Genomic DNA, 13,072 nt, shown 5'->3' with positions numbered 1-13,072 from the left:
CTTAGACTATTTATTTTCTGCCAGTACTTTCCTTACTATATTCTGTAAATTCATATTTGTAGTTCCAAATTTTTGAAAAAGTTGTAGTTATAATCTGTAATGAAAATAAAAACGTTGCTTGATTTAAAATTTTGAATTATTCTAATTAAAACTTGTAGAATTGACTCTCTTTCTCTATTACAAACAGATTTAAAAATGGGGATGAAGAGACTGAAGCCAACAAAAAGCATTTACTCTAATCATTATATCAAAGATAAGTACTGATACTTTCGGGAGTATGAGACTTTTCCAAAATGGAATTTTTTTAGTTTGGGTACTGACATGCATTTCTTTTATATATTTGTTGACATATTAACCAGGAAATTAGAATAAAAGTGGAGAGGTGATGAAAGGCAGAACAAACATGTTCTTATAAGAACTGTTCCCGTTAAACAAATAAACAGAGTAAGATGCTATTTTATTTCAGGCCATTTGTATTAGAAAAGATTGTTTAAAGAAAGTACATTTGATCACAACAACATAAACCACACAAATAAATAATTATGTTGAGTAATGTTATACAGGTAATAAAACACAAACTTATAAATGAAGAAAAATATCTGTGTTGACATATAAATCATTGAATTAAAATACAAGCCTGAAGGCAATTAAAGGCAGAGTTTATATTTCAGTGTCTTTACAAGAACAAAGATGTGAATACCAATACAGCAGCACTTGTTACATAAATAAATAGAGTAATACACTATTCTGTCAGGCATCTGGTTTTACAAAATGGTTACTTGTAAAAGATATATACAATCATAATAACATAAAATGAATCATATATAAATATTCACACTTGTAGTTCTTTACGTAAAAGACATTTGAACAGAGAAAAGTCAAGAAAACCATTAAACAAATACAGATAAATACACATGCTGCTTAATGTTAAAACAGATAATGAAACAAAAAATCACAAGAAGAAAAAAAAAAATTAAGAAATCCCATCCTGGAAAATTACGGGAATAAAATCTATTTGTAGAATACATATTATAAGAAACACAAAATATTACAACATATAAACTGACTTCTGATTTCCAGTCTCAGTGTATTCAAACAAACAAGAAAAATATTATGTACTGACAGAAGTGTGTTATAAATAAGGAGGAAATGTTTCAGTAAATCACTAATCCAGGAGCTAAAATATATTTGTCGCACTCAGTTCTCATGCAACTTTGACTACCCTCTTTGCAGTGCCAACTCATGCTTTATAAGTACAATTTTTCATTAAACTTAATTAAAAAAATCAATCCAAAACATTAATGCTTAAAGTAACATAACATCATTAACTTAGTGTGCGTATGTTGATAGGAAAGAAAGCACATACTAGTATTCCAAACAAATGTATATAAATCTACGGAATTTAAAAGTTCTATTCATCCATGTTTACTGACAACAGTTCATATATTGAACATAAGGCACCTCAAATTACTCTTAATAACTGAACTTAAGAAAATGTCTCGATAATTAAAACTCCCTTTTCTGCTGAAGAGCCCTACATTGCTTCTATCTGCTCATGATAACAAAGGTTATTGACCTTCCTTTTCTCTCCCAGCTTTGGATTTTTCTATTAGTTCCTTCAACTGTGTTTCTCCATTTTTAGGATACAAACTTAGATTGAGTGTTATGACTTTGGTAACTAACTGTTCCTTGAAGGTATGCTGAAAGGAAAGAAAAAAGTTTGTCTTGCACCTCAGAATGAAAATGAAAAAATTGAAATTCAGGAATGTTTGTCTTAGAAATAGTCACCAAATAGTTTTACACTAATAGTGATCAAAATTCAGCTATATCTTAACAAGACCAAGATGTACAAAATAATGTTGGGTAGCCAATGTACAATATTCAGGGTTGCCACATGTCTCCTCAAGTGAAATTCCCTGATATTTTCTTGATTTCCAGGCAAATTTTAGAATTTTTCCCTGATGAACTGCTTTCAGATGTAGAAAGCAAGCCAAGTGGTATATGTGTTTCATTACGACCACTATTGTTATTTTATTTCAATAAAATGAAACACATGTGGTGACAAAAATAAGCATTTTCTTGGAGCCACAAGATAGATTTAAAATAACTTCACTGATTTCTGGAACAACCAGGGAAAAAAGTACACCTCTTGAAAGAAGTGTATACGGCAGGGAAGAGTTGTAAACAAACACTATAGGTGACAGCCAATACAATGTTTTCTTTCGAGAAATATATGAGTATATAGTGTACAAACTGCCAGCACTGCTATAATTTTCTTCTTGTTATTGTCCATACTTTCTAATATATAAAGTACATTTTGAAATGCCAAAATGTCTATAAAACACCACACTGTACAATGTACTTGCGGTGAGACAGTTGCAATTCCTGAAATCCATTGCGCGTGGTCTCTGGCCTGCCGAGGGGTCCATGAATAAACCACGAAAATCCTCCGTATTATGCCACACACGAGAAGACCAGACCTAAGGGCAGATCGGTGAGACTAGATCAGACGGGCAGGGCCTGCACATTAATGAAAGATGGGTTTCAGATCTGCAGGCCCGATCCATTAGAGATACCCGAAGAAATGGCTTGCATTTTGGCCCGTCATGGGAATCCACCCATGTGGCCAGCTATCCATGTGTATTTTTATCAAATGAGACCATAGTGATCAATCCCTGCAACAGGCAACTTGTGCAAACACCTGAGAATCAATATTAATGAGAGTAGGTAGCAACTCACCTTCAAGATGATCGCTGAGCCACAGACAGGCACAAAGAAAAGAGAATCACACTCTCACAGCTAAACTTTCAGCTCATAGCCTTCGTCAGAGAACGACACACACACACACACACACACACACACACACACACACACACACACACACACACATACACACGACTGCCGTCTCTGCCTGCTGTGTCAAAAATCTCTGGAAGTTAGATCCAAACAAAGCACTCCTCACACCATCCTGCCTCTCATTGGCAGCTGCTAAGCTAGTGGCAAGAAGTGGTGGCAGCACTGACTGAAAACTGAGGGGAGTGGTAGGAAGGGGAGAAGTAGTAGGAATGAGGGAGTAGTGAAGCGGCGCATGTTCTCAGCTGTGCCCAGCCAGTGACAATGTGTGACACCTCAGTAAACAAACCATTTCATATACTGAGACAAAAATGATATTTTTTCCAGTGTTTCTTTTTCTTTTTTTCAAATTTCCCTGATTTCTCTGACATGTTTGAAATTTCCTGATACTCTCTGGTTCCCTGACTTCCAGAACTTGTGGCAACCCTGATATCAGTAATGTTATGTCATGATAAGAAACATATTATGAACAAATTGTGTCACATATTTTGTGATAGTGGTGTAATAACATGATCATACTCACATTTCAAAAACACAATAACATTTATTAAAACATATTTTTATGCTTTTTTAATACCATACTATATTTTACAGACTATAAGACCACTTTTTCTTTGAAAAATTGGCCCCAACATTCAGGTGCATCTTATACTTGAAATTAATATAAATATGTAAAGTGTTTGATTTAAAATCCCTGCCAGTCTTAAAAATGGCCACATATTTGATGCCACAGGAAACCTAACACTATCTGGCAACACTGAATTCAACTGCGAACAGCAGTGTATCAATGCAACAAACACGAGTTGCAGGGCTTCACACGCTTACTAACAGTCTCCCTCCCACCCAGCCATCACAAACCCAGAACACTGTCTAGCCTATGATGCATCATTACAGTCTACAGTGCCAGTGAACTTGAATATGGTTTGTGTTATCAGTAACAGTACAATATTTTTGTTAGCAGATAAGTTTTGTAATGGAAAAAAATAAAACATATTCATTGATGAGGGTTATGAATTGAAAGTAATGGTATATGCAGAAGAACATGGAAACAGAGCACCATTTCGGTCTTCCACCAAAAGAAAAACCATTCACAATTGGCGGGATAGTACAGACTAACTGAAAAAATAGGGAAAGTCTAAACGTGCAAATAGAGGACTGAATGCAAAATGGCCATAAGTAGAAGATGACAAACTGAAATGGATTCAAGGACACCATCAAAATGGCACTAGAATTAATTCAAATACATGCACAACTTAGCATTACAGTGGAACTTATCAGACTTTACAAGTAGAGTTGGTTGGTGCTACATGTTTATGAAGCGTCATGGACTTAGCATGCGAACCAAAACAAAAGTATCTCAGAATATGTTACAGAGAATGAAGAGAGAATATTATCTTTCTATCACTTCATCATTCAACATCGAAAGAAAATTAGTGTGGAACTAAACCACATAACAAATGTGTACAAAACTCCTATGACATTTGATGAGCCGAACAGCACAACTAATTCCATGAAAGGTGCTAAACTGTAACCATAAAAGCAGGTGGACATGAAAAAATGCACTACACTGTTATCCCTTTAAGTTGTGCTGACGGTACTAAACCTAAACTAAAGATCATTTTCAAGTGCAAAACAATGCCAAATCCTTCTGAAATAGCTGCCGGGTATTGTTGTTCACATACATGACAAGGGTTGGTTGGATGGATGGGGCTGGTATTAAATTCTGGACTAAGTGTGTGTGAGAAAAAAAAGGAGCTTTACTGAAGAAGAATTCTTTTCTTGTGTTAGATTAGTTTAGTGGTCAATTGAAAAATTCTGTGAAAGAGAAATTTAGACAGATAAATACAGAGCTTGCTGTTATTCCAGGAGGATTCACTTCACAATTGCAGCCCCTTGATGTCTCGATAAATAAACCATTTAAAGTTTATATGAGAGAGGAATGGAACAAATGGATGTTGGATAAAACCCAACATTAAATCACACCGTTTGGAGCTTTATCATTGATTGGCTCAATTTGTTGGATAGGGTGAGCAGTAAGCTGCAACTGTTTGTAAAGGAAATGTTGTCACTGAGTGACTAGCAGGTTTCACGGTGACCTGGACAAAATTTCCATTTGGTGTGATGAATGGCAGCTTGCTCTATATGTAGAAAAATATATGTTAATGAACATGAGTAGGGAAACAAGTTCTGTAATACTCCAATATAGTATTAACAGTGTGCTGCTCGACACAGTCACATCAATTAAGTATCTAAGCATTATATTACACAGCAATATGAATTTGAATGATCATGTATGATCATGTATGATCGATTATAGGGAAGTCAAATGGTCGACTTTGGTTTACTGGGAGAATTCTAACAAAATGTAGCTCATCCACAAACAGACCATTTACAGAATACAAGTGTGAACCACTGACTACCACGAAGTCAGACTGAAGGAAGACACTGAGGTAATTCAGAGGCAAACAGCTACATTTGTTACCAATTTGTTTCAATCAACACATGAATAATAGGGAAAAAGCTCTGTGAACTCAAATGGGAATCCCTGGATGGAAGAACATGTTCTTTATGCGAAACACTATTGAGAATGTTTACAGAGCCGGTATTTAAGACAGATTGCAGAATTATTTTACTGTCACCAATGCACATTTAGGGACAATGGAGACAAGATAAGAGACATCAGGGCTCATATGAAAACAGACAGACAGTTCTTTTTCCTTTGCTCCATTTGCAAGTCGAACAGGAAAATGAATAACTAATAATGACACAAGGTATCCTCCACAATGCATCCTGTGGTGGCTTATGGAGTGTGTATGTACATGTAGAATTTTCCTTTTGATTCATGTTTCAAATTATATGAATCACAAATACAGAACACTGGGCGACAATATAAAGAATAATGCGAAGTTAAATTTTTACAGGGTTTTGGCTACCCCTGTTCTAATATACAGAAAAGAATCATGGACATTGATTAAGAAAGACAGAAGTAGTATACCATCAACTAAAATCAAATTTTTAACGAAACTTGAATGATTTACACTGTGAGATCAAATACAAACACATAGTATAAAAGAAAAACTTAATATAAAATGACAAATGAAAAAATAGAACAAGGATGCATAAAATGGAAACAACACATCAACAATCCCGGACACAAATTAATGAAAACAAGTAATCAGTTATAAACCAACAGGAAAGAAAAATGTAGGATGGCCAAGCAACAGACAGCTTCTTTGAAGGTTGTTAGCCTACTCCATGAAGTGAAACAGAAGATTACTTACTTTTCAAGTATGTCCACTTTCCTCTTTACCAGAAGAGGATGCCGATGTTTATTTTAATAGCCTTAGATACTACACAATCTTTTTGTCTGGGTATTTACTTTATTGTGAGAGATCATGCACCTAACCCATGACTTCCTTCAACCTGAACGCCACTGACTTTTTAGCACACATATTATATTTTTATATTTTATGTATATGTCAGCCGTAACATTAGGCTGTTAGGCAATTACATTAAACAGAATTAGTCTGCAAAACTTACATTTGGGCAAACTCCCACAATAACATCACACTCAGCAGCAATCTTTTTATTCAGAGTAATTACTGTAATCTGCATTGAATCTTTGTGGCTATTTACATATCTCACAAGTCTGTCAATATTATTTGCATCAAGTGCATCATCCACTTCATCAAATATCAGCAATGGTGAAGGTAAGAAGCTGAAAATGAAATAAAGAATTTTGATGAGTTTATAATTAAAATAGTTTTCTAGGTTCCTGAAATACATACAAACAGTGTGCCCATAAATTTAAAGTAATTAGTGTTCTTTGAAACAGCCAAACATGTGTATGTTAAATAATGGTTATCATATCAGGGTTAGTTGGCTCAGAAAACTGTGAGATGTTACCATTTGTTAGCCAAGGAATAAAGAACCACATTAAATACACTACATAATATCTTTTTTGTAGCACATTTTTGACTCGGTATTCCCATCTCCCATGGCAAATAATATTCAGAATGAGAATTACTCGTCATGTGGTAACGTATCAATGAAAATTATCAATGTTTAGAACAAAATATTGTGGTACAGGAAACGGTGGGAGCGGAAAGGGATAAGAACTGCTGCCGCCTGGGCAGAGGTCTGGTCTGCTGATGAAGTGAGCCTGGGATGGCCAAGTCTGGAAGGAGGACGCAGTGCAAGAAGCTCATATCGCGATGCAGACCTGAACTCATGACTGCTGCTGGCAACCCCACGTGGCACCTTGTCTGGTCTAGCCCTCACATCCTGGCAGATTAGCTGGGCTGCGAATGAAATTGCTATCAAAATGACAGCTATTTATACAAGATAGCAGGGCATGCCAATGTACCACTTTTAGTCACACATTTTCAACAAAGCCACTAGAACACGGAGAATTAGCCCCCTCACCTGCACTGTGCTGTACCACTGTGCTAGCAGGTTTCACCAAGTGTGCCTGGCTCATCTCACAATAAATCAACAGCTCTGTTACTTCAATTGGAATGCCTACATCCTATACTCAACAGCGACCAGTGGCTGCTGCAATATGTCACCATATATCCTCACAGATTTGCCCATAAAATGGTAGTGGCACTACACTACCCCACTCCACAGAAAGACCCAGCCACCCTGGTTCTCATTTAAGTCCAATCTGCAACAGCATATCACATTTGCAGAACATGTTTGTACCATAAAAGTGTCTGGCTGCTTAATGCACAGGGTTCTCAGACTGCATTTAATCTATAAACCTTACTAGTCTGATCTTAAGCTACTCAGATGCCCACTTAATAGTCCATTATTCCCTTATTTTCTTTGGAACACTGCATTGTGCTTGTATCCTTTTACATCCTAACCAGTCATGTGCTCTTGGCAATTCTCTTTACATAAGCTCATGACTTGTTCTGTGACCTCATATCCTTTTAAATTGCTTTCATGCCCTACGAATCCTGTCTACTGAAACCTGTACTTATGGTGGATTGAGTTGATGGATGGCTCTCCACCTCAGATAGGCAAAGACTATGCACAGCAGAGCTAGTCACTACAGTGCTAGATTTTATGAAGCCAAGGTCATAGTCGCTCCTGTTGCCCTTCCCTCAATTCCTTAACATGCTGCATCAACTGTTCTACTAAAATCCACCATTCATGTGGGACTATTAATTGGTTCTGGGAATGGGTCAGGTCTAGTTTCAATGTGTTATTCAGGAAGATTACATTCTATATTGGGACTCTTCTAGAGATTCACCTGGCTAGTACAAACATGGCTTTGTTCATTCAACCGGGCAATTCCTGTTACTTTGGCTGGAGATGGAAGGTTGTCTCCATTAGATCACACACTGGCCCATTAATCAACAACCCACTATCCCTCAGCCTCTACTTTCCCCGCCTCTGTGTGCCTTCCCTGTTCATAGCAACGTTTCACAACTAATGCACTGCTGTATACAAGACAAACAGCTGCATTGTGCATGCATTTTCACCATTTTCAATCATCCGGCAGATTCTGACAATGTTGTAGTTCTACCTCTGCCATGACCACATGCCTTTCTCCTCCTGCTGATAACAACACAGCATCTGTGCTTACTTGCACAAATATCCCTAGGGCTCCCCATTTCAAAAGAGTTGGTATGTTCCACCATCTTGCTCAATTCTTTGATGACACAGGCCTCTGATGGTCCAAACACCATCCTCAAAACTCTCCCCCAAGCACATCAATTAATTAGCTCCCCATCTCATGCTTACGTGGGAAAGGTGTAACATTTAAATTGTGCATGCATATCCAATACTGGGAACCCAATGAGTATGTACAACTGTGCCTGTTCAGTCTCCACCTCTAATGATGCCACATGGTAATAAAAGAGTTATGCACTGCCTACTGGGCTCTGCAGTCAACCCCAGTTCCCTGCACTCTTCGCAATGTTGACAAGCTATTGCTCTGTTGATAACAGGATGGGATTCAGCTGTTCATGCAATGCGGTACGAATAGCTTCCTGTAAGCTCACAATCACCACCCATGGCTAGCGATTGCAAGAGCCCTCTCTTAGTGTCTCTTGCATCCAACATGTCTACCCATGCTTCCATGATTACCAGTTCTTGATTTACAGTGCCCTCTGCTGCCTTTGCATACTGCCATCACCTTGCTTGTCAGCTTCTGTAGCATGCCACTCTACTACCAACTTACTACCCTCTGCTAATTTCCTCACCATTTCCACTGTCTCATTCAATTCTCTGATGTCACAGGCATCTGATGGTCGAAACACAATCAAACACAATCTTCTGAATTCTCCCCCAAACATATCAAAACCCTCTTCAATTGAGGTAGTGAATGTGGCACCACCTCCACTACTTGCTGCATCTGTTCCTATAACTGTTTGTAGGACTTACGCAACTTCTCACATTCCTCAGTAACTACTCCAAACCCACCCCTGCTCTTGGGTCATTGTTGAAACCCAGAAAACATCTCCTCCTGCCTCTTCACTTCATTCTGGAATTCCCATGCATTAAGAACTCAGCGTCAATTGGTGGCTGGTAACCACCAATCCCCTTGTATGGCAAAAAGAACTCCCCCCACCACCCACTCTGCTCCATGTGAAGAGATGTAGCACTGACATGACTAGCACCCCTTCCATCCTTGACCTTGGTGTACAGCAACCTGAGAAAAAGACCTGTCATCATCCTCCCTGTCCCCTCAGAAGTCTGCTGACACTGGCCAGCACTTCCATACAATATTCAAAGACCTCTCACTCTTAACACACAAACTTATTCCTTTATCATTAATATATTACACTCTGACACCTCGCACATTACTACTGACAAACACAATTAAATACCTCTGTCACTTCCTTGACCTCAATGCATATAGTACCTCATGAACGGGTCATCCACTTTCTAATGTCTACTCCTTCGTTTCTTCCCTTTTGCGACCTTCTCAGGCTCTGCTCTTAACACTCCTGGGATAGAATCTGGACCAACTTGGAATGGTCGAAAGTGTCCAACAGGCACTATTGTTGATCTTATTGGTAACTGTAGCATAACACTGACTGGTGATATAATTTGGTAAGATCCTTGGTACCACATGATGAATTTTTTAGTCTTATCCTTAGGCATGTAAGGGTTCAAAAACGTTATCCACTGCCTTACTCTACAAGATGTTGGCTTCCCATGAGTTTCGCAGCTTCCTCCCATCTCTTCAATGCCTTTTTTGTTTTCTGCACCTATTTCCACACTTCCTTCACCATTCTCACAAAATCATGGAATGACTTTCCATCCTTACCCCTTCTTGCCTTCATCATATCAATTGATTATGGCATTTTCCTGCCATCTCATACTGCATATTCCCATATTAGCTTAGACCTCTGAATTGTATTGCTGACATGACAAATGAGAGATGTGTGATTTCACATAGTAGTTGAACAGTCTTCCGATTGCACAATGCAACAATTTTATCGTGGACTATTTTTCAGTTTCTTCTTGTTTGGTGTAGTAATCATCTCCACCTACTGAGAAAAGTGATCTATTACTGTCATCACAAAATGGTTCCCTACTGGAGCCCAGCTGAATGGTCCTAACATATTCATCCCAATTATTTTAAATGGCTTCTATGCTCCTGGGGTCTCTATAATGGTATTTGATTATCACACAAGTGTGCACATTGTTCACATTCTCACATACTGATTAATATCTCCATTTCCACCAATATCTGTCAATCACACTTCACACTTCAGTTTGTTATTCTGCACCATTCATGACCAGACATGTTTATGCGTATCTTTCAGTACTTCCTTCTTCAACATAGTCAGCACCACTATCTGTGGCTTTGCCTAGTTATTTTAATCACACAAGCTAAACTACTGTAGCATTTTATATTGCCTGCAGTCACGACCAGCATTCTCTGGTGCTTGGCATTCAGCAAGGTCATGATCCAGTACGTGCTCTATTGCTACCGTTCTGCTCAAAGCATCTGCATTTCAGTGTTTCTTCCTAGTCTTGTGCACCACTAGGTAATCCAAGATACTGAGTCTTAAGGGTCACCTTATTCTGCTGGATGGGTCTGTTAACCCCAACAACTGTTTCAGAGTGACACGGTTCCCATAACAGCACAAATAAGTGACTCTATATGCAAGGCAAAGAATCTCTTTCTCACAAGGGAATCTTGCAATCTCGGAAATTCAATTTGGGATGAAACTTCGCTGGTTGGTAGTATACCTCACGGAAGTCTTATAGCTCACTATCCAGAAAAGTCTGAGAAAAAGGAGTTTCAGTCCGATCTTACCTGCAGGCTCAATTTTATTTTGTTTTCTTAATTGTTTTAAAAATTATAAAAACTTTTAAAGGAAGTTAATTACCAAAGGTATTATCAATTAAATCATAAATAATTTTATTTTGTTTTTGAAATGACTGTTACAGGCTACTCAAAATGTGAATTACACTCATCAATACTTTCTTTTTAAAAAGATGAATAATTTCACATGCATTTTTAATGGAGGTAAATTAAAGTTTTGATTACTACTGGGCAATATTATAAGCTGTGGAAAGGTTATAAATAGGGTAAGGTGGGGTAAATCCAACCCAATAATTTCCTGTGGCTATAAAATGCTTATCCAAGGTCGGATCTTAACGTTATATAGGTTAAATTATAGGTAATATAAAGGAGCAACTGTTTGCAAAATATTTTGTTATACCATCAATAATGTTTGAGATATCCGTATTTTAAGAAATAAGAATAAGAAATTTTAACTGAAAAAAGATGATTTCATTGCACGGCAGTGCAAGAGCAATGTCGATCTCGGAATGTTAAAAATCACGAGTGACAGCTCGTACAGAGATTCCCATTTGCACTGCAGCAACTGCTAGGCGAATATTGTTTTGATAGAATTTTGTCATATTTGGTTTGTAATTTTGTACCATTTTCCTAAAAATAAACGAAAATTAACTTTGTTTCCATAAATAAATAATCCCATACACATAAACAATAAGCAATATGCGGTCGAATTTACCCCACCATTTAGCAGCCGGCTTTACCACACCATGCCATTTTTATTTAACACACACAGAAACAATTTACACGAAATTTCCAACAAAAACGATACATACACTGAATAGGTCACCAAATGCACTACAAAACCACTTACCGTTTGTTTTGAGATTGTTTTATTTAGTAAGGTATATCTAATGTTGCAATCTGCACAAACATTAAATTGAAACAATCAAAAACCCACTTGTTATCTTTTGAATGTGTAAATGTCAAATGCGGCAAAGCCGTCAAGGGGACATTTTCGTTAATTTGAATTCTCTACATGGTAACACTAATACGAAATCGCTCCACTTTGCAGTTGGGTTTACCACCCAGTCGGATTTACCCCACCTTTCCCTATTTGTTGCAAATTCGAGGAACCAGTGTCTTCATGGAAAAGCAGAGTATAGCTGTTGCCATATTTTGTATACAAACAGGCAGACAGTTAGGAAGTGTCAAGATCCGCATGGAACTAATCGAGGAATGGGCTTACATACCACAGTGCCAGTTTATTCCTATCTTTCACAGAGATTGGAGTGTTCTGTACTGTGAAATATTACTGAAATTTTTACAATATTGTCAATCAGAAATGTCTGTCAATGGACATCACAAAAGAGTCTGATACTGCACAATCATTATAAAGGGGAGCTCTGTGCACTATGGGACTTAACTTCTGAGGTCATCAGTCCCCTAGAACTTAGAACTACTGAAACCTAACTAACCTAAGGACATCACACACATCCATGCCCGAGGCAGGATTCGAACCTGTGACCGTAGCAGTCGCGCGGTTCCAGACTGAAGCACCTAGAACCGCTCAGCCCATCCGCCCGACAATTATACAGTGAAATGTCGAAGGTGATGTTAAAAAATACAGTTGTTTATTATGAAAGCTTGCTTACTGCAAATAATTTGACTGCATTGGAATCTTCAACGACAATTTCTTGTGATACAATGTTGATGGTTGAAGACATTTACGTGGACATGTTAGCTGAAAAAATACTTGCGACCGATGATGAACTTGTTTACAAAAATGAAAACTGCGAAGGTGAACGTTTTGAAAAGTACGAAGACCACAGATCATCGGATGAATATTAAACAGAAGAAAAGAAAGCAAAAGAAGTAGACTGTCTTTCTTTGGATTATAAAATTAGTGTTGTTAATATCACAAAGAATTAACCCACATGTAAACTATCAGCT

General features: G+C 37.6%; 1 protein-coding gene across 1 annotated transcript in view; it reads right to left on the bottom strand.

Moving 5' to 3' along the window:
- Positions 1–915: 915 nt before the first annotated feature.
- Positions 916–13,072, bottom strand: part of LOC126266966 (structural maintenance of chromosomes protein 1A-like) — a 346,151-nt gene continuing 333,994 nt past the window's right edge. Inside the window, exons 23-24 of the mRNA XM_049971693.1 lie at positions 6,394–6,571; positions 916–1,700 (exon numbers count right to left, since the gene is read on the bottom strand). Of these exons, the coding sequence (XP_049827650.1) occupies positions 1,569–1,700; positions 6,394–6,571 (310 nt within the window). The 3' untranslated portion in view covers positions 916–1,568. The remainder of the gene's footprint in view (positions 1,701–6,393; positions 6,572–13,072) is intronic.

The sequence above is a fragment of the Schistocerca gregaria genome, chromosome 4, assembly GCF_023897955.1.
Source record: "Schistocerca gregaria isolate iqSchGreg1 chromosome 4, iqSchGreg1.2, whole genome shotgun sequence".
In the NCBI taxonomy this organism is placed as follows: Eukaryota; Metazoa; Arthropoda; class Insecta; order Orthoptera; family Acrididae; genus Schistocerca; species Schistocerca gregaria.
Note: the sequence above shows the minus strand (reverse complement) of the source record. Positions and strands in the feature narration are given on the sequence as shown.